The sequence below is a fragment of the Sinocyclocheilus rhinocerous genome, unplaced genomic scaffold, assembly GCF_001515625.1.
Source record: "Sinocyclocheilus rhinocerous isolate Xijiao unplaced genomic scaffold, SAMN03320098_v1.1 scaffold574, whole genome shotgun sequence".
Taxonomy (NCBI): domain Eukaryota; kingdom Metazoa; phylum Chordata; class Actinopteri; order Cypriniformes; family Cyprinidae; genus Sinocyclocheilus; species Sinocyclocheilus rhinocerous.
This window is the reverse complement of record NW_015659919.1, coordinates 737482-763843: the sequence shown is the minus strand read 5'-3', so window position 1 is coordinate 763843 and position 26362 is coordinate 737482. Positions and strand designations below refer to the sequence as shown.

General features: G+C 37.0%; 1 protein-coding gene across 1 annotated transcript in view; it reads left to right on the top strand.

Moving 5' to 3' along the window:
• LOC107724329 (gamma-aminobutyric acid type B receptor subunit 2-like) overlaps positions 1–26362 on the top strand; it is a 213605-nt gene that overhangs the window by 151267 nt on the left and 35976 nt on the right. The window contains exons 8-13 of the mRNA XM_016533207.1: positions 2059–2119; positions 8647–8727; positions 10704–10854; positions 11882–12014; positions 13529–13636; positions 19719–19841. Of these exons, the coding sequence (XP_016388693.1) occupies positions 2059–2119; positions 8647–8727; positions 10704–10854; positions 11882–12014; positions 13529–13636; positions 19719–19841 (657 nt within the window). The remainder of the gene's footprint in view (positions 1–2058; positions 2120–8646; positions 8728–10703; positions 10855–11881; positions 12015–13528; positions 13637–19718; positions 19842–26362) is intronic.

Genomic DNA, 26362 nt, shown 5'->3' with positions numbered 1-26362 from the left:
AGTTCATTTGTCCCAGCTGTTTCCCTTGATGTTTCATTGCTCCCAGGTGTGTCTCATCATCCCCTCCGCCTGTGTGTATTTAAAGTGTTCCCAGTCCCTAGTTCTCTGTTCGCTGTTAAACGTCTTCCTGAGTTCATCTCCCTTGGTTCATGCAAATAAAGTCCTGTTAAAGTATTCTCCAGCGTCTCCTCGTTCCTCGTGTGTGTGCACCGTGACACCTGCCTGGCCTGTCCACACCTCTGCACAGACTCACACACACTGATAAAAGGTGCCATCAACATGTTTGACCCATCAGCCCACACCTGCAGCGCAACGCAATCTATTTTCAGCTGTTCTAATGTTATGAAACCAGTCTAAAAAAAGAAACCGAGAAAGAGTGAAGACTTCATTGATTTAGAAAAACTCTCCAACTACAGCTTGAGTCTTAAAGTGACAGCTCATCTTTCTTTCTTTCTTCCATCAAACACAAAAGGAGATGTTTTGCGAAATGAATAATGAAAGCGATGGTCCTGAACAACAAAATATGACCGACGTTTCTCCTTGCTGTCTCTACAGTGTTACAAAAATGACATCCTGCTCAGCATATAAATCAAAATGATGTCTCGGAAACTATGAAGGATAAAGAGTACTGCAGTTCACATTATATATTGTTTACACACATAATTCTGAATTGCAGCTTTAATGTGTTTTGTGAAGGCGAGCATTTATCCAGCGCCCCCACGTCAGAGCAGCTAAACAAAGAATCATACTGCAGTGGGACCGGAGTCTGCTTTACACTTCAAAGACAGCCGTTTTTAGAGATACGATCGCTTCTGAGTTGCCTCCCATGGTTTTAATGGGCTTCTAATTATTGCCATGGTAATGCAGTATGCCTCTCACCTGTTATTTTATTGGGCCGTGTGATCCCAAATCCTTTTAAATGGCTCATTAGGCAGCTTCAGGGGCAGACAGACAGCAAACCACATTTACACATTTTCTTTTTTTAATAAAGAGCAAACTAAATAATATTTTGATCCAGTGATGGAGCTTTTAAAAACTATGTCAAAATGCTATATACCTGTCTGCGCTTTGATCAGATATCCATGATTAACCTGCAACGTCTGATACGACATATTTGAATTCATGATTTTGCAGGAAATTCTTCTGTTAATGATTATGTTTTGTAACTTGGTGAAATGATTTGTTATTTATATTTACTTAACATTAACTGGTTTCTTCCCCTTTGAAAGATGCATTTAATCCAAAGTTTCTTACAGTGCTCTTATTGTTGTGATGATCTTTCAAGGGCACAAACAAGAACTTGCAAGTTCTCAGTAGCCTTTTTATATTTCCTGGACCGCTGTTATTTTCAGTTGAATCTATAACTTTCCTTTACCATTGTGCTACTTCTTTCTAAGGCTTTTATTAGTAGTGCTTGCCGAAGTAAGAAGAAATTTACCTGAATTCTCAATTTTATGATCTTGATTCAAGATGTTTTATGTTGAAATATCTGATAAATATTATGCATAATTTACCTATTTGCATAAAAAATTTCAGTTTTATGATACTGATACAGGATGTTTTATTTTGAAATATGTATTAAATAATATTCAGAAGTGCAACAATATTTTATTTTATTTTTTATTTTATTTTTCATTGTATTATCTTATTTTATTTCATTTTATTTTATTTTTTTTTATTTTATTTTATTTTATCAGTAAAGCATCCCAGTCCTCAGCTGGCACAACCTGACAACCTCTCAGACCTCTGTGTGCTCCTTTAATTTAACAAATCAATTGTGCTGAAATTAATTATGTTTGCCTCAAGAACGCAATCAATTCACAGATCTTTAATCTAATAAATGGCTTAAAAAACAAGCCCTGTGCCAGACTTCAAAATATACACTCCCAATTTGTTGCTGTGCCAAGAGTGAAGAATATGGCAACAAGATGGAAAATCGATCTTCGTAAGATATATCTGTCCAACTTGGATTATATGTGCAATCGAGACTTCTGCAAACTGTCCATTTACACGTGATAAGCAGCTCTTGTGAAGGTTCATCGTTGTGTGTTTCTGCAGGGTCAGGTGATGTTCAGGAACGGGGAACGCATGGGAACCATAAAATTCACCCAGTTTCAAGGTAAGTCCATTAGATGGTCATTTTTCATGGTTAACAAGCCTTTTTATAGGAAATGCTGGATCAAATATAGGTCCTTCAGCCAAAGTTGATCATCCTCCATCTTACATGAACATCTCATTCCGTGAAAGTGTCATTTCGTAGAGTATGTGCGACAAATATCTCAGCATGACAATTGTGCCATACATCACGTAGATAGCCGGCATGCTCTGCGGCAGCGTCGGCGCCGTCCTTTAGCTTAATGGGGTCACAGAATTCCCCTGCTCGGCCCTCTGATGTGATTAATCCAGTGTGTGTGTGTGTGTGTGTGTGTGTGTGTTTCCTGAGGGCAGGGGAGATTAACTCTGGTTTGTGGGATTTAATCTCGGAGCAGGGATTCCCCCCTCGCACCCCACAGCAGCCGCAGGCCAGCGTTCCCCACCCTCTTCAGTCTTATCTGCTTCAGCGCAGAGGCTCCCCCCCATAGTGTGTTACATCACCTCCTCAGACTGTATTTGTGAGCAGGCCGCAGAATCGGAGTGCTGTTTGGCTGAAGGGTGATTGAACTGTCTGTCAATATGAAGGTGAATGGCAGTCAGGAAAAAAAGAAAGGAGACGCTGTTATCTGCAGTGCACTAGAGAGCAGGGCTTGAAAACTAAAATCAAAAATCCAATCGGTCTCCGAGCAGAATCGATATTTTAACTATTCTGTTCCTGCGTTCCCGTTCCGAAACTGGTTTGCCTAGAAAAAATAACGGTTAATAACGTTATTTTTAAAACGTTTTCTTTGCCATAATAATAATAATAATAATAATAATAATAGCCTAATAATAATAATAATAAAGTACAGCGTTTTCTACTCAAAAAAAGAAGAAGAAGAAAACAGGAAGAGATATCTTAACCCGCTGCGCTTAGTCACAGCCAATACAGCATCATCTTTTCTAGATTTTGGCCAAATTATAGGCTACTAAACAAAAGAAAAAAAATCTGTTAATGCTTTAAAGACATTAAAGTATTTTTTAAGATATTTAAAAATGTTTGCTGCATTTAAAAAATGCTACTCGTATAAGATTGCGTTTTGAGGGGGGAAAAAAACATAAGTCGCATAGGCTCACGTCGCATTTTATTATTAGGCTACATTCAGAAATAATTTGCTAAAATGCCGGTAAAGCAAAATGTTTACAAACACCATATACATATATATATATATATATATATATACAAATACATAGGCTATCTATGATAAACACAGTTATTAGTTTCCTTCTCTCCACAACAAATTAAGGTTATGTAGGCCTATATTAAAGTTAAGGCTATGCTTTTAGGCTATAAAAACGTCAATCGTCAAAGGTGAAACTGATGCCTACCTCGATTGGTACAAATCCAAATGTTTCCATATTTGCGACATATCTGGATGCTAAAATATTATTTATTATGTAATAGACTTTGTACTTCACTCACATCGACATCATCCTTCACATCGGCTATATCAGCACAGTGAGGCGGTGGTCACGCTGAGCGCAACAGATTGTACAACAGAGCAGTGCAACTTTTTATGTTTCTTTAACTGTATTTTATTTTTAAAATGAACAGGCTGCGATGTCGCAAAATATTTTGTGTATGTGTGCGCGTGAGGCGCCGGTGTTCTGACGATTTGTGCTACCCTGTTGGATTTTGCTACCTCCCATTAAACCAGATGGTAGCATAATTCGATAGTGAAAAGTGCTACCTATCAGATTTAGCGTCCAGCATGATATTAATAAGGTTTGAGGCTTTATTAACATGTACACCTACCCCAACCCTAAACATACCCTTACAGTAGGATAAATACAGTGTTGGTAGCATAATCTGATAGGTAGCATTATTTGTCAGAACACCGGCGCGGTATGTTCATACCAGTGCTGGTTGGTTTTACAGATAGAAGCAAAACATCATTCAAAACTGTCAAGATTTGCAAAATAAATAAAACTGTAAAGCTTTTGCAGAATAAAGAAAACTATTTTCTGCTGTCTCGTTTTCCTTTCCGTGAACTTTGGATCGCGTCACAATAAACCTAAACTCAGCACATTTTTTTTCTTTCGTTTTGTTAATCTGTCAATGATTTAAGTGAAATACATTTCGTGTAGGCCAATATAGGCTATTCCTTTTTATGTAAGCCTATAGTTTTATTCTGTTTTCTCCATTCACAAGCGCTGCAGGTGCGTGTGATCTGTTGAATCCATCTTACACTATTTTCGGATAAACTGTAATGCATTGCCATTGCTACTTACCTATGATGAATTTACAGCTGAGCATTTCACGCGTTGGATGCGTCAGCGTCACATTTGCATATTTGAATTCCTGATTGGTTGACAGCAAATTTCAAATATTAAATGGAACGATAAAATAACGTTATTAACCGGGTAATGGCCATTTCAAATTTTCTATTCTGTTCGGAACTATAAAATTTGATTTAGTTTCTGTTTCTGGTTCTGTTCCTGTCACAATTTTGTTCGTTTCCGGTTTTTAATTTTCGTTCCTTGAACCGGTTCAGAGCCCTGCTAGAGAGTGTCTCCTTCCACACCAAGAACAATCACAACTCACACTGACTTAAATCCCTCTATTACTGTGCTTTCTGTCTTTCTTCATCACTCACTCACTCACTCACTCACACTCATATTCTCTCAGACGCTCTCTTTCGCCTTCATTATTTACTCACAGTAACTCACTCACTCATACTCATCATTCAACTATTTACTCATGCACTCACAATCTCATTCATATATTCATTCACTCTCACAAGCCGGGTTTCCATGCAAAATTAGAATATCGCATAAAACATTTGTGATTAAGCACCGTTTCCATCCAACAAAGTCTTCCTGATAAACTGGCACTAAATATCACTAAGAAAAGTAGGAAGAGCCGGTCCATCTGGTTAGTCAAGTCAAGTCAACTTACCAAGTTTTCAAAATTTGGCATTTCCATCACTCGTTTCTGATGTGACTCTTCAAAAAATGCATAAAAACAGGGTGATGGAAACATAGCTACACATTAATTTGTTTGTCTGTTCACTCACACTTATTTATTCATCCATTCATTAACACATATTTATTTACTTTCTCATTTATTAACTCACTTTCTCATGCACTCACTTATTCATTCAAAATATACTACACAACTTTTAAAATCTGAGCAGATTTTAACACTAGAACCGCCACAGAGTAAATTTGACCCGTGGCTGTTTTTAAAACGTACATAAAAGATTTTTAATAAAAACTAATAAAAGTCTCCCAGTCACTGACTTTTACTAAAATTGTGTGATTTACAATCCCTTTGTTAAAAACTGTTTAGATAAAACCAGATTAAAAAAAACGGGGCATTTATACCTATAAGATATACCAAATTTACCCGCTATATAATGCCTGTATGTTCTTGCTGTCATTTTCGTGCCGCTTATGTTTTAACATAGTACATTGCTAGGCAACACCTTTCACTCACTGAATTAACGGTTATCAGTTTCATAAATAAAGACAAAATGAGTAAAAGAAAGCAATTTATGAATGCTGAAGAGGTATAAAAAGCACTAAATGCCATTAACGATGGAGAGTCTGAAGGTGGGGAGATAAGTAAAGCGTCCTGTCGGCTTAGCATCTGACGGCGATCAATATATCATAATTAGATGTTTTATCCTAATGTTACTCATAATTGTTCAAAATCAGGACAAAAATATAGTTGATGACTAGACATAATCATTTCATTACTCTAGACACTTCTTTGTGAAGACGGTAGCATAATACAGTGAAATAATATGTTCTTTAGCCATTCAAAAACAGCTGTCATGTGTGTGGGTAAAATTTACCCGCTGGCGCTTTTAGGTATACAGCGACCCCTGGCGGTTCTAGTGTTAAAACACTAGACATCACATAGTTGCTGACTTTATAAATGGAAACAGAGAAAACTGGTCATCATACACTAAAAGGCTGAGGATCACACACTACCAGACTTTCAAGTTGTTCCAAACACAACACACTCACACAAAACATGTGCCTGATGGCTAGGAGACGCATGACAAATGAAATGTGTTCTAAAATTGGCTTAGAATATTAACATGATTGATATCCTGGATGGAATTATAGTCTGAATCTACACTACATGATTCTGTCAAAATCTGCAGCCTAAATATGACTTTTATCAAACTAGGATTGTCAATGCCAGACTGTAAATTGGGGCAAAAATCTGGGGAAAAGTTATGTAGCATATTTCAGCTTTGAGTCATTCTTTCACTCACTCACTTTCTCGCTTATTCACCCATTCACTTTATTCATTAAATGACTGTACTTTCAGTCACACACTGACTCAGTCTTTTATCATTCACACAAAAATCACTTCTTAATGAGTTTTTAATTAGCCTCTTTAACTTTTTTTCCAGTAAAAAAATATCCCTGAAACAAGATATATTTACTTGAGAAACAACACTGCATATGATTTCATTCACTAGTTTTCAGAGAGTGCATCATTAATACAAGTGTATTTTATCTTACTGTACTGGCAGATTTTTTTGTGCTATTTTGTTTATTTGTAAGATTTTAAAAAGTATCCCATTTTAGATACTTAAACTGGAAAATAAGACATATTTTAAGAATCATTCTCTCAAATTTCCTTGTCAAGGTTCCATTCATTTCCAACCTCTCTCTCTCTCTGCTCATTTCTCTCTCTTTTCCTCCCTCACTGTTAAAGGATAGGAAGGGGTAGCCCAGGCTGAATATTTAAAGACGTTCTGATCCTCAATTGAGCCTGCCATCCATCTTTAGAGTCCCAGTCTGTCAGCTCCTATATCACACCCACTGCCACCACACACCAAACCATCTGGACAAGACACTCAGAGCTGTTTCTTAACCTAGTTATTTGACAATGACCTCCTGGCAAGATTGTGTTCTGGCCAAACTGTTTCTTTCTCGCTGCATTATTTGACTTAACCCTGACCAACATATAAGGCTTTTTAAGTCATTACAGTTGACAACTAGTAACTGAACACTGTCTATTAGTTTACATGCTTGCGGTCTTTGTAGTGTCCCATTGATCTCATGGTCAAAGTACCTGAATGATGACGTTCTCTACAGCAAAAACATGTACACGGACAGCGCTGATTATTCACAGTTAATGATTCGCCTGACACAGCAAGACAATCGAGAGCACAAAACCTAATCTAGTTCGGTGTTTAAATTGTTATTGACATTAAAGTTTGGCCTGGTTGAACCCACAGCAGTTAAATGGGAAAACCTGAAACCATCATATGAATTGCAATGAGCAGAATGTGGGTTGGCATCCCAATTCATATTCATGTGGTAAATGTTTAGCATTAGCAGTCTTGGAAACACATGTATTTCCAGGAGCCAAGTTATAAATATCTTATTTCCCATGTTCTCTGTTTTTAAGTGAGTTTTCTTCCCTGTGAGTGTGACAGTCAATACACAAGCAGTTGTGAAGCGCACACCGGGGAGAAATATTGAGTTTTAAGATGGCTTTTGGAATAGACTTTCTTTGTATTTGGCCTCTGAGATTAAGTCTTGTTCTGCTGGGAAGTTATTGACACTAAGCTTTATTTTATTGCATCTGTGGATACGTAACCTTAAATTTCACCTAACCATCCTGTTTTCATCTTTAATACCCAGTTCAATGTTATTCTTGTCAACAAGGCTTTTTGTTTCGTCAGCAGTAATAAAACATAACAAAAAAGATGCATCATGGTGATAATTAAGTGAAAAAATACAAGATGTTAACACTGCACTAATAAGAAGAAATTGGTATTTTGATAACTGGTTAATTAGCTCATTCAAATGCTTTATTTATATTAGATGAAATTACTAAATATTTATTTGGTCTTTTACAGTTTGGCACATTTTCATGTTTTCATATTCATTTTCAAAAGTGTGGGGTCAGTTTTCAACATTGATAATAAGAAGAAATATATCTTGAGCGTCTTAAAACCATTATTTTAAACTGTAATAATATTTCACAATATTACTGTTTTTACTGTATTTTAGATCAAATAAATGCAGCATTTGAGTGGTAGGGTATGCCATATTTTGCACTAAAATGTTTTTGTGAATGATAAACCATTTCATTCATAGCAAAATGGGCTAAAATTAATAAATATAACAAGACTAAATATTGACTAGATTTAAAGGACATTTTTGTCAAAACAAAAACTACGGAAACATTTACTGACTGTGTGACCTTGTCAGTGAAGCTGTTATGCTTTCTGAATAAAGTAAAGCTGTTTTTCTGAGTTAGACGTCATGAGACAGTGTTTGTCTCAAATCATTGTTTTTGCAGATTTGCTAATCTGGTGCCTTTTAATTGATGTGCAAATGCATAAGGTTGCAATTTACATACTTTTTTTAGGTCAACATCGCCCTGAGCATTTTGGGACAATATGTTGGACAAGTTCTGCAGTGGAGTGCACGAAAACTAAATTTACTGTCTATTGTCTTGTTTCTCCTCGGGGGCCACCGGCTTTGAACACACTGCTCTTATCGCCGCTGTCCTCTTGTTCTTGCTGTCTTTCACAGAGGGTCAAGAGGTGAAGGTGGGTGAGTACAATGCCATTGCAGATGTACTGGACCTTATCAACAACACCATCAGGTTCCAAGGTAGGAAAAGCCCCGTTTGTGTGTGTTTGCGGGTCAGCATTTGACTGAGGTTCACACGCCTGCCAATATACTCACTGTTCCATGTGTGGTCATCTGAATAATTTAAGAGTTATTTTTCTGTTTGCCCACAATGGCATTCTTTTGTTTGTTTTTTTCCATAATCCCTGGATGTTTATTTTCTTTTCAAACCGCCTGTGTGGAAAACTGGTGGACAGGAAGTAAAACATTTTATTGTCTGTAATGGAACTTGTAAAGAGGATCTGAGGGAATCATTTGGCATACTTACCCTGTAAAGCCTGACATATGAAATAATAGTCTGGAAATGTAATTGTTTTGAAATAGAACAGATTATTGAACCTAAAATCTAAAAAAAAAAATGCATATGTGCTTTTTTAAGTATCGTATTTGATACATTATGGCTCAAATAGTATGCTATAGGAAAATACGGAGCTCAAACCCAAGGAGAAAAAACACTCAGTTTGAGCAAAATTATGCAAAACATATAATCTAATGCAATTTGATGATGATTGTACAAGTGTTCCTCAAAAGCCTGTTGAATCATATTTGATACTCACATTTTAGCATGATTTTCCATACAGTTTTTTATAAAATATAGTCCCAACTTGCTTCCGTTCAGTAAGTGTTCATATTGACATATTACCGTATTGGCCCGAATATAAGACGACCCTGTGACAGTCATGCCTCATGCAGCTGTAAGGTTTTCTTTCTCTTTTGTTTTTACTCGCGATATTTACAACACGCATTACATTACGTATTTCATGGCACACTCGTTTAAGCGTATTTGGCGCCACCTATTGTTGTGGGTGTATTATTGACATGTCAAAGTCTAGACCCTGAATATAAGACGACCGCGTTTTTTCAGATGTATTTCCAAGAAAAAAATATCGTCTTATATTCGGGACAATACGGTACTAACAATATAAAAGCTATTCTTACATGTACTTTATAAAAAATCTGTAAATATTTCACAGCAAAAAGAAATATGTGCCACAATCTGAAGGAGGAAGTTTTTATAATAAAAACTATCCCTTTTACTACCTTAAAGGGATAGTTCAACCAAAAATGAAAATTCTGTCATTCAGAAAATTCACCCATAAGACCGTTCATCTTCAGTACACAAATTAAGATATTTTTAATGAAATCCGAGAGCTTTCTGACCCTCCATAGACAGCAATACAACTGATACGTTCAAGGCTCAGAAAGGTAGTAAGGACATCGTTAAAATAGTCCATGTGACATCAGTGGTTAAACCTTCATTTTATGAAGCTACGAGAATACTTTTTGTGCGCAAAGAAAACAAAAATAACGACTTTATTCAACAAATTCTTCTCTTCCGTGTACCACAATACATGTGTGTGGTGTGGCTGGCACAGGAGCCAGGTTTTTCAGCAATGTTTTGATTATATGGTTAATTTAAAGTCCAAATGTGCATATTAAATGTGGCACAGTATGCTTTATAGGGTTAAGTGGGGAAAAAAAGTTCAAACACTGAGCACAACTGAGTTTGTTTTCTAAATTCGACTGAAAAAGATTCTAAACCATTTGCTTTTGAGCTAATAGCAGTAAAGCCTCACAGTAGTACTTGAAAACACGCAGGTTGTCAAGACATCGAGTTTGTTCATGCAAGTCACGCAAACAACTCTTGACTCTTTTTTGTGACTCGTTTGGTTTAAGTGCTCGACTGTCTTCCAACTTCTCATTATGATGTAAGATCTAATCGCATCTTACATCACGATGTTAAACCCATCCACAAACAGTATTATGTAACCTTGGGCAGAAATAGAGCTAATATGTCACTTTAGTGACTAGATAACCCCATCAATTCTCTCTCTAGTTGGTATGACATTTTAAAACCTGAGTCATTTAAATTACACAGGAGCGTCTTCCTAGGAGATGTTGAAAGCTTTCTCAGAGGTGACGTTGAGACTGACTGTGAACCATCATGACTCTTGTAGGTGTTGAACCGCCGAAGGATCGGACGTTTGTGCGTCTGCAGCGCCGGCAAATAAATGTCCCCCTCTACAGCATCCTGTCTACCATCACTATCCTGGGCATGCTCATGGGAGGAGCCTTCCTCTTCTTTAACATCAAAAACCGCAACCACAGGTCAGTGCTGAGCAAGACTATGAAAGGAATTAGTGTAAGAATGAGACCACATTGAAAATCTGGGATCGTTTGTTTCATATGGAAATAAGTTTTTTTTTTAAGATTTTGATAAATGTAAAATAGAAAAGTTAGGATAGGAAAAGTTCGTATTTAAGATTCTGCATTAATTTTGAGTCAATCTAGATACACTACTGTTAAAAAATTTGGGGTCAGAAAGATTTTTTTATTTTTTTTAAATGAATAATTTTATTCATCAAGGATGCATTAATTTAATCAGCAGTGATGGTAAAGACATTTATAATGTCACAAAAGATTTCAGTTTCAAATAAATGCTGTTCTTTTAAACTTTCTATTCATCAAAGAATCCTGTTTGAAATGTTTCTTGAGCAGCAAATTAGCATATTGGAATGATTTCTGAAGGATCATGTGACACTGAAGACTGGAGTAATGATGCTGTAAATGCAGCTTTACCATCACAAGAATAATTACATTTTAAAATATTAAAATAGAAAAAGGTATTTAAAATAGAAAAAGGTATTTTAAATTGTAATAAAATTACTGTATTTTTCATCAAATATATATATATATATATATATATATATATATATTAGATCTATCTGTGTATCTATCTTCCTTTTTCTTTTTTTATTACTGTTCTGTTGTCCTGCACCTGAGCCCATTTGTACGGTGGCCGAGAAGTGCAAAGCAAATCACAATTCTTAATTTGTTATTTTGTTTTCAGAATTGTGATTTGCTTTGCACTTCTCGGCCACCGTACATTTGGTTTTTGGATGTGCACACCTATCTCCCCCCCACCCTAAAAAAAAAATCTTGATTCCCAGAAGACGTTCTTTGATTTCAAACCTATTCTGATCTATTCTAAATGTTCTACTAGTGGTTTGAGACTTTTAGATCCCGCAGTATATGATACAGTCATAGGTGTAGATGCACATTTAATTGCAGTAGTTAATAATTAATGAAATGTGAATATTTAATGTATCAGATTTGTGCTTCCCTCCATCTGCAGGCTGATCAAAATGTCGAGTCCCTATATGAACAACCTGATCATTCTAGGAGGCATGCTGTCATACGCCTCCATTTTCCTCTTTGGTCTGGATGGATCCTTTGTGTCAGACAAGGAATTCGAGACCCTCTGTACTGTGAGTAATGAATGATTTCTGTGAATCAGATGTGAACATGGGTAGACCACGGGTTAGTTATCACACTTTTCACTCCCATAAACATTCTAAGTTTTTTTTTTCCTGGCTGCAAACAACTGTAATGGATAAACTGTGTCAATAATAAGCAAGCATAATGATTTTAGTGAGAAGAACATTGATAATTATTATACTATAGGACTAATTTATGACATTGGTGTTTTAAACCAGCTGCTGGAGAAAACAAACTTTTGTGCAACTGGACATTCGACTCAAAACCTTTTAAAGATTGAGACAACTCCCCCTTAGACAACTCCCCCTGGTCTCCTCTGTATTTGAACCTGAACACTTTTCACCTCTGCTACTCAGACTGTGTCACCAAACTGAGTAAGCATGATTGGATGTGTCTCGTCACGCTTCCACTGCCTGTTTGCATGTGACCATAATCCACCTTTTAATTACGAGGCTTTGGCTACTGCAGTAGCTTGAGACTCAGGGGAAATAGCTCACACATGTGTTGAGCAGGACACATGCTACCTGCCTGAAATTGGTCCGTCTTTCCGGCCTGTGAAGATGAAGGCTTGCGTTGCAATATTAAGGATATAGTAAAACTGGGCATTCGTTAGTCATGCTTTTTTATTAAATAAAGTTGATTTTGTTTCTTTTTTCATGTTTGCTTGCTTGCCTTTACCCTAGACAAAATGGGTTGAACTTTTCAGGGATCAACAATAAGGACTTTTCTGCTAATATTTTTTCAACATTATCAACCTATTTTTAGAAATGAATTGATTTATTCACAACTATTTAGAAATTAGTTATATTTTTAATTCCTGTAAATAAATAAAAAACAGCTTACAACAATTTAATTCAGGTTTTTAAACCATAAAATGTGTCAACTATAAATTCATAAATTAGGTGGAAAGAACTCACATATGATGATTTAATTATAATTTTCACCCCTTCTATGTGTCCAACATGATCAAATTTCAGTCACAATTTTAACATGTATTCGGTGACAATTTAACTCAGAAGAATTCACAACAATGCCCAACACATCACACATAAAAAACACATAAAAACCTCAAATGTACATGATCTTCAAACAAGGTCTAGTGACAGCACTACAGTTCCATAAACTGGCTCCAAACTTTCTAACACTGTCTGCAGGCCATTCTTATCGTTGATTCCTGCCTTTCACATGCTAAAATTTTCTTTCCCAGAGGACCTCAGAATAAAGAATACTAGATCTGTGGGAGAGAGCAAGAGAGACAGAAGATGAAGGGAGGACAAAGAGAAAAAATTATGCCTCAGGAACTTCCACGGAATTCACTACACACCCTGGCACCCAATTAGCTTTCTGATAGCAGGCGTGGGATCATTAGATTTTATGGTTTTGCGGTTTCTGCTGATTTGTATTCTATAGACTGGTGTTAGAGTCCAATCTTATTTCAGTGCCTAAATTATAAGAACTACTGGTTTGTAGTAACCTTGTTTTACTTTCACATTTAATGTTTTAGGTCCGTACATGGATCCTTATTGTGGGTTACACAACAGCGTTTGGTGCCATGTTTGCAAAGACCTGGAGAGTGCACGCCATCTTCAAGAATGTAAAGATGAAGAAGAAGGTGAGAAATGGGCTTTCAAAGCATGTCAGATACAGCATTGCACACCATCTACATCTTGAAGTAACCCTCATGGACTATTGCAGTGACATTGCAGGTTAACTTGGCCAAAAACACTGGTGCATGACAATGAAATGTCTTACATACAAAATAAATAAATAAAAATAGATTTCAAATAATCATTATCAATATTTTAACAATTTGTTTACTGTTTGAACGTTTGGGGTCGAAATAAGTTTCTTGTGTTCACCAAGGCTGCATTTATTTGATCAAAAATACAGTAAAAACAGTATTATTGTGAAATATTATTATAATTTAAAACTGTTTTCTAATTTAATATATTTTAAAGTGTAATATATTCTTGTAATTAACTCAAAGCTGAATGATCCTTCAGAAATCGTTCTAATATGTTGATTTGGTGCTCAAGAAACATTATTATTATCAATGCTGAAAACAGTTGTGCTGCTTCATATTTTTGTGGAAACTGTAATACATTTTTTCCAGGATTCTTTGATGAATAGAAAGTTTAAAAAACAGCATTTATTTGAAATAGAAATCTCTTGTAAGATTGTAAATGTCTGTACTGTCACTTTTGATCAATTTAATGCATCCTTGCTGAATAAAAGTATTAATTTTCTTTTAAAAAATCTTTCTGACCACAAACCTACACTCTAAAAAATGCTGGGTTAAATACAACCCAGTGCTGGGTAAAATAGGGACAAACCCAGCACTGGGTTTTATTTAACCCAGCATTTTTTAGAGTGTATGAACAGCAGTGTGTATATTATCACCTCTAGTCATATGGCATAACTGATTGGGTTCCAGTGAGGCAGAACACACAGGAACTGGAATAATTTGTCATCATAATCGTCACACTTCAGTGCATTTTAATGGTGGTTATTATATTGAAGAATTATAATACTAAAAACAGAACAGAACAATACTGCAGTTTATACATGGATGTTGGAATGGAGGTGTAGATAATGCGATGGAGAAATAATGAGAGAGAGAGAATTAAAGAAAGAGACCAGTTCCATGCTTAAAACATCATAGGAAAGCAGCATCGCCACTGGGCTGTCAGCTGTCTCATTTTTCGACTGCCAAAAAGCTAAAATATAGAAATACTGTCTTCACTGACGGTCAGTTTGCTGTCTCCATGCTCCTGACACATCCAGAATCAGCCAGCACTGCCAGTGCTAACCACTAAATCTCTGATCTCTTCTAAAGAACAGTGTCTTCCTGCTCTGCTAGACACGGTCTTGTGTGCTAGACAAGTCTGTGTGTCAATTTTCTCCACAAGAAAAAGCATTGCACTGCTATGGGGAATAGTGCAGTGGGTTTCTTTTGAACAGAAGCTACGCACAAGTGCATCCACGCAGCTCTTGAACACAACAGATTAATGTATGCACACTGACCTCCTTTCATACGCTCTTTCTCTCGCTGCTCTTGTTTTTCATTGCAGTGTAAGAATGTGGCGAGCGAAGTAGCTGATACTGTGTGACAGTGCTGTAAAGGATGGCTAGCCACAGCTCCAGCTCCCTGCTGGCCATCTTTATTTATAGAGTTCGCAGCCTACTTCCACTGCTGCAGTCAGAATCAGTGGGATGAGATCAAACATACTCAGAAAGAGAAAGTAAGACAGAGGGTGATAAACATTGCTGCAGAGACCTAGCCATAACTTCAAAGTAATCATCCAGGTTCAATACATTGTTATCTTAGTATTATTTATATACTATTATGAATTAGTTTTTATTTTAGATTTTCAGTTTTTATTTTCATTTTTGTTAGATTGTAGTAATTTTATTATATGCTTTTGTCATTTTTATTTGTTTGATTTATTTTTTAAATATTTCTATGTACAGTAGCTTTTATTTATTTATTTTAGTTTTTTGTTCCCTTCAACTTATTTTATTTCATTTAGTTGCCAAGGCAAGTTTTTCCTCTAATATTTATATCTTATTTTATATCTGCTTTATTTCAATCAACAAATAAGAGTTATAGTTAACAATAACAGTACTGCTTCAATACATATTTGACTATATTGACAGCATTTTGTAGAATGCTAATTTCCGAGCTTTCATATTTACAATGTAAGTAAACCAAGCAAAAGTTTTTTAAATGGTGAAATGCAAAGCTTGTATTTTAAAAAGCTTGTTTATTAAGTATAACATTTTTGATGTAACTAAACTTTCCAAGTGATCATTAAGCAATTCTATCACACATTTAAGTCTTAAGGCTTTACTTTTAAAACTGTGTAGTATATTTTAAGTATATTTTAATGTTTACTGTGCTTCCATTATAAGTGGCATATTGAAACTTTTTATGGCAGCCAATTTTATTTCCCAGATGATATCAGTAGAGCTTCAATGCACCCAGAAGATTATTTTTAAGTGGCCATATTTTACATTTTCAGCAGTTTTTTTTTTTTTTTTGAAGTCCACGGATAATGTTTCATCAAAATTTTGTTTTTAATTTAGTTCATTATTGTAGTGCCGTTTTTACCCTCCTTTTTAGAAGCTTTAAAATATTGGACCAAGATTCGAAATAGATTGCTGTCCAGTTATCATCTAACATTTACCACTCTGATCAAATAATTGATAAAGACAGATTAAAGTAAAAAAATCTAGTTCGATATTGGAAGTGCGCAGTCAAGTCGGGTGCATTGCATTGTATACACAGTATGTCAAAATCTTTTATTTCTATTCATTTTCAAATTAAGGAGCAACAAAAGTCCAGTTTTCCCTGATAATGGAGTTACGAACAAAGGTTTAGGAGTATGTGATGTAATTCCAGTTTGATACATTGAGTGTCCATTTTTTTTTCCTGGTGTCTTCTCTTCAGTTGCACTTTCACACTTAATTAGCAGTTCTTAACTGGACTCACTACATATAAATAAATTCAGAGACAGGTAATGCCCAGGCTCAGGGCTTTAATTCCCTCCGGCACTTCAGTGTGCAGGAAGCTGACAGTGAGTTGACTCCTGCTCCACGCAGTGATGGACTGCTGGGCTTTGGCACTCTAAAGCGAAGGCTGCTGTCAGGACTGTGTTTTGTGAGTGTGCATGTGGGTGTGCCATCTCTTTATCAAGCTGAGAAGCAGTCTCACAGTATGTGACTCCGCGGACAGCCCGTCGCAAATCAGCCTCCGTTCAATGCAGGTCCGGCGGTCCGAGGGGTCCGTTACAGTCTCTCCCTGCCTCGGGGCGCAGCGAGGGCAATGTCAATCACCTCTGAGGATCGTACATCTGCCTCTGCTAGATTTCAATCTGAGATAGGAACAAAGGGACATGGAGCAGATACACACTCAAACACGTATGCAAAACTATACATCATGCTTGTTTCTTGTTTAGTTGTTTCTCTTGTGCAGATTTCAGTTAAATGAAGATGCATTTATCTTCTGTAAAATGAGTTGGACCACAGATTATTAGTATGAAAGGGATAGTTCATCCAAAAACTAAAATTCTGTCATCATTTTCTCACCCTCAAAACGAATGTTGTCTAGTGTTGTTTTGGAGACCCTTGACTTTCATCACATGGCCAAAAACAGTTGAAATGTTCTTCAAAGTGTATGAAATCTGAAAACCTTCCTGGTCACTCCTCTCCTTGCAATTCCATTAAATTGGAATTGAAAAAAAAAGGCAAATAATATATGAAAAAATGCTATAAAAGCAGTCTGTATGACTTGTGTGCAGGTGTTCTGAACTCATGTGATAGCTTTGTGTGAAAAACAAAGAAAAAATGTGGTCATTATTCACTGATAATCTTCCTCTCCAGACAGCTGTTATTGAGTCAGTGAACTGACTTGAGAACAAATCATTCAGAGGTTTTGTGAACCAGGTCAGTTGATTCATTAAAAAGATTCAGTTCTAAAGAATGATTCTATCATGAATCAAACAATGTTACTTCTCTCAACAGATGTCTAGATGTTTAGTAAATAACTGTTTGTCACTCAAAGCTATCATATGACTTCCGACTTGGTATAAAGTGCACAGGTCATATGGATTGCTTTTTGGAAACATTTACGGTGCTGCTACAACTTTTTTGCTGCTTGAAAGACTTGATGGTGAGTTCACCCATATTTTTGGGTGAACTATCCCTTTAAGCCTTGAATTTCTTTGGTCTATCAGTCTGATTTCTCCTTTTTTTTAGCATATATCTACAGTTATAAATCTTTTTTGGGGTGACAAATAAGTTTAAATATTCATTATTGTATGGCGTAAACCCGCATACTGCATCATGCATTATTCAGAGACTCGGACTGCATTATGGAACATACTGTGTCACAAATACATGGCATCAGAGATGTGTGCAAATGTGCAAATGTGTAAATTCAATCAGACACAAGAACATGATGGCCTGCATAACTTAGACTGAGCACAAACACAATCTGACACTAATGCACCACATGCTCTTGTAGACCTGCAGCAATAATCTTGTACAAATGGTGAGCAAATGGTTTGAACTGTGAATACAAAAGCTTAAACAGAGCTATTGGGTCTTAAAACTAAATGTTATTGGTTTACAAGCTCATAATTAGCCACATTAAAGGTGAAGTGTGTCATTCTTTCGATGTTAAAACACTACATCCCAGTTTAATGTGCACAGACGTCTATAATTAAGCCATTTGTGTGTTTGTTTAAAGGAATAGTTCAACCAAAGATGACAATTTTGTCACCATTTACTTAACCTCCAATCCTGTATGACTTTTTTCTGCAAAAGACAAAAAAAAAATTATAAGAGAAAAAACTCAAAAAGTTTTTTTTCTCAAAAAGAACATTGGACCCCATTGACTTTCATTGAAAAAAACACTGATACATTTCGCCGCCTTGGAATTAGAAGGTTCTATCTGCATTCTAAGCAGTTTTGAGATATTGAGCTTCAAGGCTTTTGCGTTCCATAGACTTCTGTAGATAGAACCCTTTTTGTTTTCTAAAAAAAGTCCCAAAATGTATACAGCTTACAAAAGAAACCTCACATAATGTAAATAAGTTGTCACAAAATAAGAATATGTGAATAACTCAATTTTGACAAAAATGTCAAATAGAACCTAATAATTCCAAAGCGACGAATTTTAAATTATCTTCTTTTGTGTTCTGCAATAGAAAGAACGTTAGGTTTGAAATAACATGAGGAAGATGAGAAAAGAAGACTAAATTTACATTTTTACATGATCTATCCCTTTAATTGGTCGGTCATGTCAAATTATTGCTCAGCCAATGGCGTGTGTTTGGTAGAGTGGTGTGGAGAGTAAGGACATTTCATTTAGCTTTTGACATGAACAACCAAAATTTGGTAAGGTCCCAATATGCTGAGGTGCAAAGAGTATCTGCCACTATTTGTAGTATAAAGTATAAATAGCATTCGTGCAAAGAAAAAGCTGCTGTTTTCACTTACTGTAAATAGCATCTATTGTTATTTGCACTTATATTTGGACAAATAACCTCTGCCTTAATTTTTAAGTTCATGGGCTATTTGTATCCGTAAAGTGTGGAGGGAGGATTTTAGGATTGCTATTGGTTTTTTGATCCATCATCACCTTCCGTTTGCCGAGATGAAAGGAGATTTTGTGCAATACAGTGAAGTTCAACGGTCATATGGACAAGCATTTCTTTCAGTGATTGTGCTAATGCATTCTGAAGTATCATGATCCTGTATTATTTTGAATGTCTGGCCATTTAATGAAACCATCAACCTCTGTTTGATTGAAGATAAAGAGCATCCGTTCTGATAGAATTCAGCATGATGCTCAATGGTGGCAGAGTAACCCACCACCTCCTTGTTTCATTGTGTTGAATCACGGAAGAATTTGTCCGTTCCCGCCGTCTGATTCCTCTAGAATACACGCAGGCCTCCTCGCGGTGACCTTTCCTTTGATTTGGGTTCTGTTCAGGTCAACCACTGTTAAATAGAAGAAAAGAGAAAAAGATCAGACAGGAGCAGGGCTTTCATCCACAAAGGTTCAGAATGCGAGAGAAGATCATGCGTTTGAATTGAGCGAATAGTCCATTGATGGTTCCTGCCCATCTCGGCCTCTTTCTCATCCCTTAATCACCTCATCCATTGCTTTTCTTTTTTTTCTCTTCCAGATTATCAAGGACCAGAAGCTCTTCATCATCGTGGGTGGCATGTTGCTGATTGATTTGTGCATCCTCATATGCTGGCAGATCGTGGATCCCCTGAAGAGAACGGTGGAAGAGTACAGCTTGGAGGCGAGTCTGATTGCTTATTATTAATGTTGTATGTAACGATTCAGCAGAATCCCTCGACCGGGTCGTAATGGTTAATCAATCCCAACTAAATCATAGTCACAGGGAGCTGGGATCATTGGGGAGTACGTAGCGGTCAAGGATTTATTACCATCTACGTTATTTTTGGTTCAGGAAGTGAGATGTCCTGCCCCGCCCCCACATCCATGGCGTTTGGGGACGCAGGCCAACTGGAATGTGGGACATTGGCACAATTGCTTGGAAAAAAAGTCACTCGGACGAGCCCGTCCCGTGCTGACACACAGAGGGGGAAGTGTGTGATTGAGCAGGGCTTCAAAATAGGCTGGACATTTTGAACGTCTGCTTGCTTTAGTCATGTGCATTCATGGATTTTAGTCAAACGCTGTCGTGTTTAGCTGGAAGCAAAGCTAAAATGGACAATGTCAGGCCTGATTGCGTAGTGGATGGTTCTTAAAGTTACCTTGATTTGTGTTTTATAACTTAAAGGGATAGTTCACCCAAAAATGGGAATTTTGTCATTATTTACTCACCTTCACGTCGATCTAAACCCATGAAATTTTAGATAATGTTCGAAAAACAAATTAAAGGCATAGTTCACCCAAAAAATTGCTGTTAATTTACTCACCCTCAGGTCATCCAAGATGTAGATGACTTTTTTGATTCAGTAGAACAGTAAAGAATATTTCTTTTTAGCTGAAGCCGTGGTGCTTGGTGATTCATATAATGCAAATCAGTGGCTGGCCGTCTTTGAGAATAAAAAAGCATATCATGGAACACAAAATTAATACCCATGGCTCCTGATGATTTATTGATGTCTTATGAAGCAATATGATCAGTCTGTGCAAGTAGCTAAACATTGTATACAACAAGACAAGTCCAAACTGCCTTGTGAAGAATTATGATCGCTTTATATGATGAACAGGTTTAATTTAGGCTTTTATTGACATTAATCAATAATCGACTTATAAACGCATCACATATGTAAACGCAGAAGATCAAACATGCATGATGCACAAGAACCAATGAGGTTTGTTTTAGTGCGTGACACATGCACTTCTCTGTTTATCATATGTGATGTGCTATATGCATGTGTGGTTATATGTGAATAAAAGCCTAAATTAAATCATCATGCAGTATAAAGTGATCATATTTCTTCATAAGACCTGGATTAAACCACTTGATTCATAATGATTCATTTTATGATGCCTTTCTGACCTTTTTGGACCTACTAAGTTTTGGTTACCTGGTTACCTCTCAGGTTTTTGTCTTACGGGTTTAGAATGACATGAGGGTGAGTAAATGATAACAGAATTATTATTTTTGGGTGAACTATCCCTTCAAAGACATGTTTTCAATGACATTCAACTTTCCATTTCATCTGTCTGTCTAATCCTGAGGTGTATGATCTCTGTACTTAGTGTGTTAGAGAGTAAAAGGTCTGGCGACTAACAGGCGATGTGGCTGAGTGGACTTTGCCGTCACACCGATGGAATCATGGCCGCTGTCTCTCTGGAGAACTCTTGGCAGGGAGATTAGCGCAGATTGATTGGTGCTAGGGCCCATTAACTTTCCCATCACTCTAGGGTGTTTAGACGAGCTTCTCCTTCCTCCTCTCTACTGTATATGTAGTTTAGTTCAGGCCATAAGCATTTCTCAGAGGCCAAATGGTTGAGAATGGTTGTATTTGACCATGTATTTTGGCTTAAAGCAAGCCATTTAAGTGGCATTCACAGGGATAGCAATTTTTAGCAATGAACAGTTTAAAAGTCATTCTTTTTCAATGAAAGTTAGCCGTCTAATGCCAGTATTTACCAGTGACTGTTGGGGACAGTGATTTGTGGCCTGATATTGTTGCGTTGAGTAGGCACAACTATTAGTAACCAGCAGCACAGCTATTTGGCGACCCGTTAACAGTTGAATCTCTCTCAGTGCCAACTCAACTTTAATTCTAATGTGATTTTGAAGAATTGCTGCATAACTTTTGGCTCTGGAATAAACTATTGTTCGCTGCTGCAGGACACTGAGTATGTGTCTATTTAAAATTAAGTAATGTCTGTGAGGCTGGAGACAATTACAGTGGACAGTCTGTCAGGAACTTGAAACAGAAGAACGTAAACAGATCTGAGCGCAGCGGACAGCATTGATGTGAACGGCAAACTTCTGTGTTTAGAGATTCACAAACTGCTCTGCTGAAAACAGGCTCCATTTCAGCTCCCTCTGGTTCAGATTAAGAACTCAAACTTTTGTAGAAAGTAAAACAAGAAACTGGGCCATATGTCCTGCATAGAGCACTGCCGTTATAAAAAAGAAGAACTTGCAGAGCATTTTTAAAGTTTTATACCTGTTCTTTATTAAAGTGTATGAGGGTGGTTGACATGTATAGCAGTGCCCTGCAGTGTGACATACTTTATTTATTCCAGAACTATTTTAAAACAACCTTTTCTCTAATTCATATATAATTTTATAGTAGTTTCTAGGACCTCCTATTAATTAAAAAGACATGTAATATTTGAACTTTTTAAATATAATCTCTCACACCATATTTTTCAAAACTATTTATGTGAACAGCCAAGTATCATTTAAAAAAAAAGAATTAAAAGTGACAGTAAAGACATTACTACAGGTGCATCTCAATAAATTAGAATGTCGTGGAAAAGTTCATTTATTTCAGTAATTCAACTCAAATTGTGAAACTCGTGTATTAAATAAATTCAATGCACACAGACAAGAACCAAAGACTTAAACTACTTCAGTCTGTGTGCATTGAATTTATTTAATACACGAGTTTCACAATTTGAGTTGAATTACTGAAATAAATGAACTTTTCCACGACATTCTAATTTATTGAGATGCACCTGTATTTGTATTTCAAATAAATGCTCTTCTTTTGAACTTTCTAAATACCTAAAAGAATCCTGAAAAAAATAAGCTGCACAGCTGTTTTCATCAATGATAAGAATGAATGTTTCTCGAGCAGCAAATCAGCATATTAGAATGATTTCTGGAGGATCATGTGACACTGAAGACTGGAGTAATGATGCTGAAAATTCAGCTTTCACATCACAGGAATAAATTACATTTTAAAATATATTAAAATACAAAACAGTTATTTTCAATATCTGGGTTTATGATCAAATAAATGCAGCCTCAGTGAGCAAAAGACACTTCTTTCAAAAACATTAACAAATCACATAAATCTCTAGATCTGTGAAGCATCAAAATAGCTGTAGAACTGATCTTGAATTTTGAGGTAAAAAAAAAAATAGTTAATTGATATGTTATTTGTCAGCTACCCACAAACAGAAGAATCAGAGCAAATGAGCTTTTCAGATCATAAATAGCTTGCCAAACAAAACAAAATGTTTCTTTCTTCCCTTATGGATATTGGTATGTGTTCTAGAATAGAGAGAGATTGTGAGCCCAGGTTAATGTAGATCCTGAGTGTTCCTCTGGTCTGATGAAGGACAAACTGTGGAGGGGCTGATTAGCATTCAGCAGGTTTCTCCTGCAACGCTCACCGTTCTCGCTCCTGTTCTCGTGTCGATTCTGCAGCAAGCACAGTCTGCCTGCACACAGTATTGCAGTGTGGCATTGCCATGGCAACAGCCAAGGTTTCTGACACCCATAAACCAGCGCTGTCACTGCTGATCCCCAAGAGAAAAATACAGGGAAAGGCTTTGGACAGGCGCTGTAATGACGGGTACCTAGAAATACACACACTTGATGACATGCAAAGTATGTAGAATTTGTCTAAGATGTTCAGTGTATCTTGAACAAACTAAATGCAAAAACTTAGAGTAGATTAATATGCTCCTATTCTCGTAATCCAAAGAATAAAATAATTTTACTCTTTTAATTTACTTTTAATTCACAAAACAGTTGCCACTTTTGCGTGCAATATTCCAGCGCAAAAACCCACTTCTTACTCAATTACCACCCACAATACAGTTAACCAGTGCTGAAATATTTCTGCACTGTGAATATTTAAATTAAGTCATTGTCACATTTTTTAGCACAAACATACCTGCTTTCTATGTAAATTAGGCTTATTATAGCACCTTATTCACAAAAGTCAGCTCTATTTACCCGCTGTAATTAATGGTGAGCTATTCCTGGCAGTAGAAAGTAGAAGGTAAACTGAATACTATTTAAAAGAGACGTTTGTGTAAATTTTCTATCAATCATGGCAACAGTAATCCATCAAAATATGATGATGGATGAAATGATGAAGAAAAGCATTATAACACGTGTGTCCAGATTTCTGAAAACAGAAAAACTCAGGAACACTCTCATTTATTGCTGCTCACTTGCTGCTTAGTCTTCCTGAGTGAAAGTGAGCCGTCTGTCAAATTGTCTGAAGTGTTCAAATCCCAGTTTTCTCACTCTCTGTGTCAGACTGAGGAGAGGCAGACAGCCATGAGTCACCAGGTCTTTTCATGTGCAAATGCTTATTTTAAGAGGAACCTTTAGTACGGGAAATAATTGGTCTAAACATGTGTGCTTCCATTATGGAGTGGCTTAGATAGAGGTCTGGAGTGTGCTGGGGTCCGCTCTGACTGTACAGCTAGATCCACTTTGTTGGCAGGGGATCCAATGCATAGGCACAGATATTCTAGCATTTTGGGGTCATTTGATTGGCTTCTGGTCATTTTATGTTGAAATAATGACCTTATATCCACTAAATCAGTTAGTCTCAGTGGTTGGTTTTGCTTTTATGAACTACATTTTACATGAAACATCAAGTGCCTCAAATACTAGAATTGTATAAAAGTACAAATAAGTAGCTTTAAAAACTTTATTATTCAGTTATTTATCCATTCATTTTTTGTTTACATTTATTTAAAATGTATAAGAAATGTATTTATTTATTTACTTACATGAACTGCAAGGGTCCAGCAGTATGCATGGGTCAGATTTAGCAAATGCATACATTTTTTTAAAAAGATTTCTCCTTTAAATTCCAGTGGTTTAATTTATTGCACAAACCATACCGCATTTTAACATTCTCAGTAAGACATTTAAAGGGATAGTTCACTCAAAAATGAAACTTCTGTCATTAATTACTCACCCTCATGTCGTTTCAATCCCGTAAGACCTTTGTTCGTCTTCGTAACACAAATTAAGATATTTTTTATGAAATCCAAGAGCTTTCTGACCCTCCATAGACAGCAAAGCAACTGACACGTTCAAGACCCAGAAAGGTAATAAGGACATCGTTAAAATAGTCCATGTGACAAATGACAAAATACGACAAAATACTGGGGATTTGAGGTTTTACTATCAATTTGGGGACATGTGATGTCAAAAATGGGATAAGAAAAGAAAAGAAAATCAACTCAATGTTTTTACTTGGATAGTCAGGGCTCTCGGGCAGGTAGGTTATTTTTTTATTTTTTATGTTTTTTCTGCTTTACTCGTAATGGGTTACCACATACATTATGTATCTGTAAAGCTATCAGTAGTGTGGGGGAGCCACTATATGTTTTATGTACCCTTGAACAACATCCTTTTATTCACTTTTGTTTAAGAATGTCTCTGTAGAGCTCGTAATGCAGGGATAAAAAGCCATCTGTCTATTTGTGTCCTCCTCAGCCCATTTTGTGTATGATGTGTTTGGACATTTGCAGAAGTGTGTGTATGTATGTGTGTGTTTGTGTGTATGTGTGTGTGTTGGGTCATTAAGGTGTGTGAAATGTGATTGTGGTTCAGAGTTACCGCTGCTCCATGATAATGGGGAAAGGGGGCGAGTGTGCAAACTCAGCGGCCTGACAGGTGTGCAGCTGCTCTGTGGCCGCATGATCCAGGAAGCATGAAGCCGAAACCAGGCTATCATACCGGCTGGACATCATATCGCGAGTGAAGTAAACACTGCAAGTCGAGCACCCGATTTCTGAATCCAACAGAGGGGGTGCCCATCAAGGACCTACCACTGGGTCAAACGGGAGAGGCAAGCTCAAATATGACCCTCTAAGGCGAGGGGAGCACGGCCTGAGACAGCATTACACAAGAAGGTTCTCGCAAATGCCACCTATACTTACCGCTCGATGCCTCAGCAAGAGGAGATATCCTGGTGACTAGGAGGCCTCTCAGGGCGACCTAGATACATCATACCAGGCAGGGCAGCCTGAAAGCATAAGACCTGGCCGCATGATCCAGGAAGCATGAAGCCTGTAACTTCCAAAAAAAGCTCATACGCAGGGCAGGAGGATTGGGAAGGCTCAGCCTCAGCTTCTTCGCCCTCCTCAGACATTTCCTGCTCTTCCTGGGCTGAACCCAGCAGAGCACTGGCCCCTGGATCAGACGATGTTAATGAAATAGCATCATCCTCCAGCTGCTCACTCTCGTCCACAGCCGACGAGCGTGAGAGGGAAAGCCTCTCTTTAAACTCATTGGCCAGATCCACCTGCGATCCCCACGAGCTCATTCTCCTCCGTGCCTGAGCAGCGGCGGGTCCTGAACCGCGGGAAGCAGATGGCTGCCCCTCTTTCCTCAAAAAGAGAGAC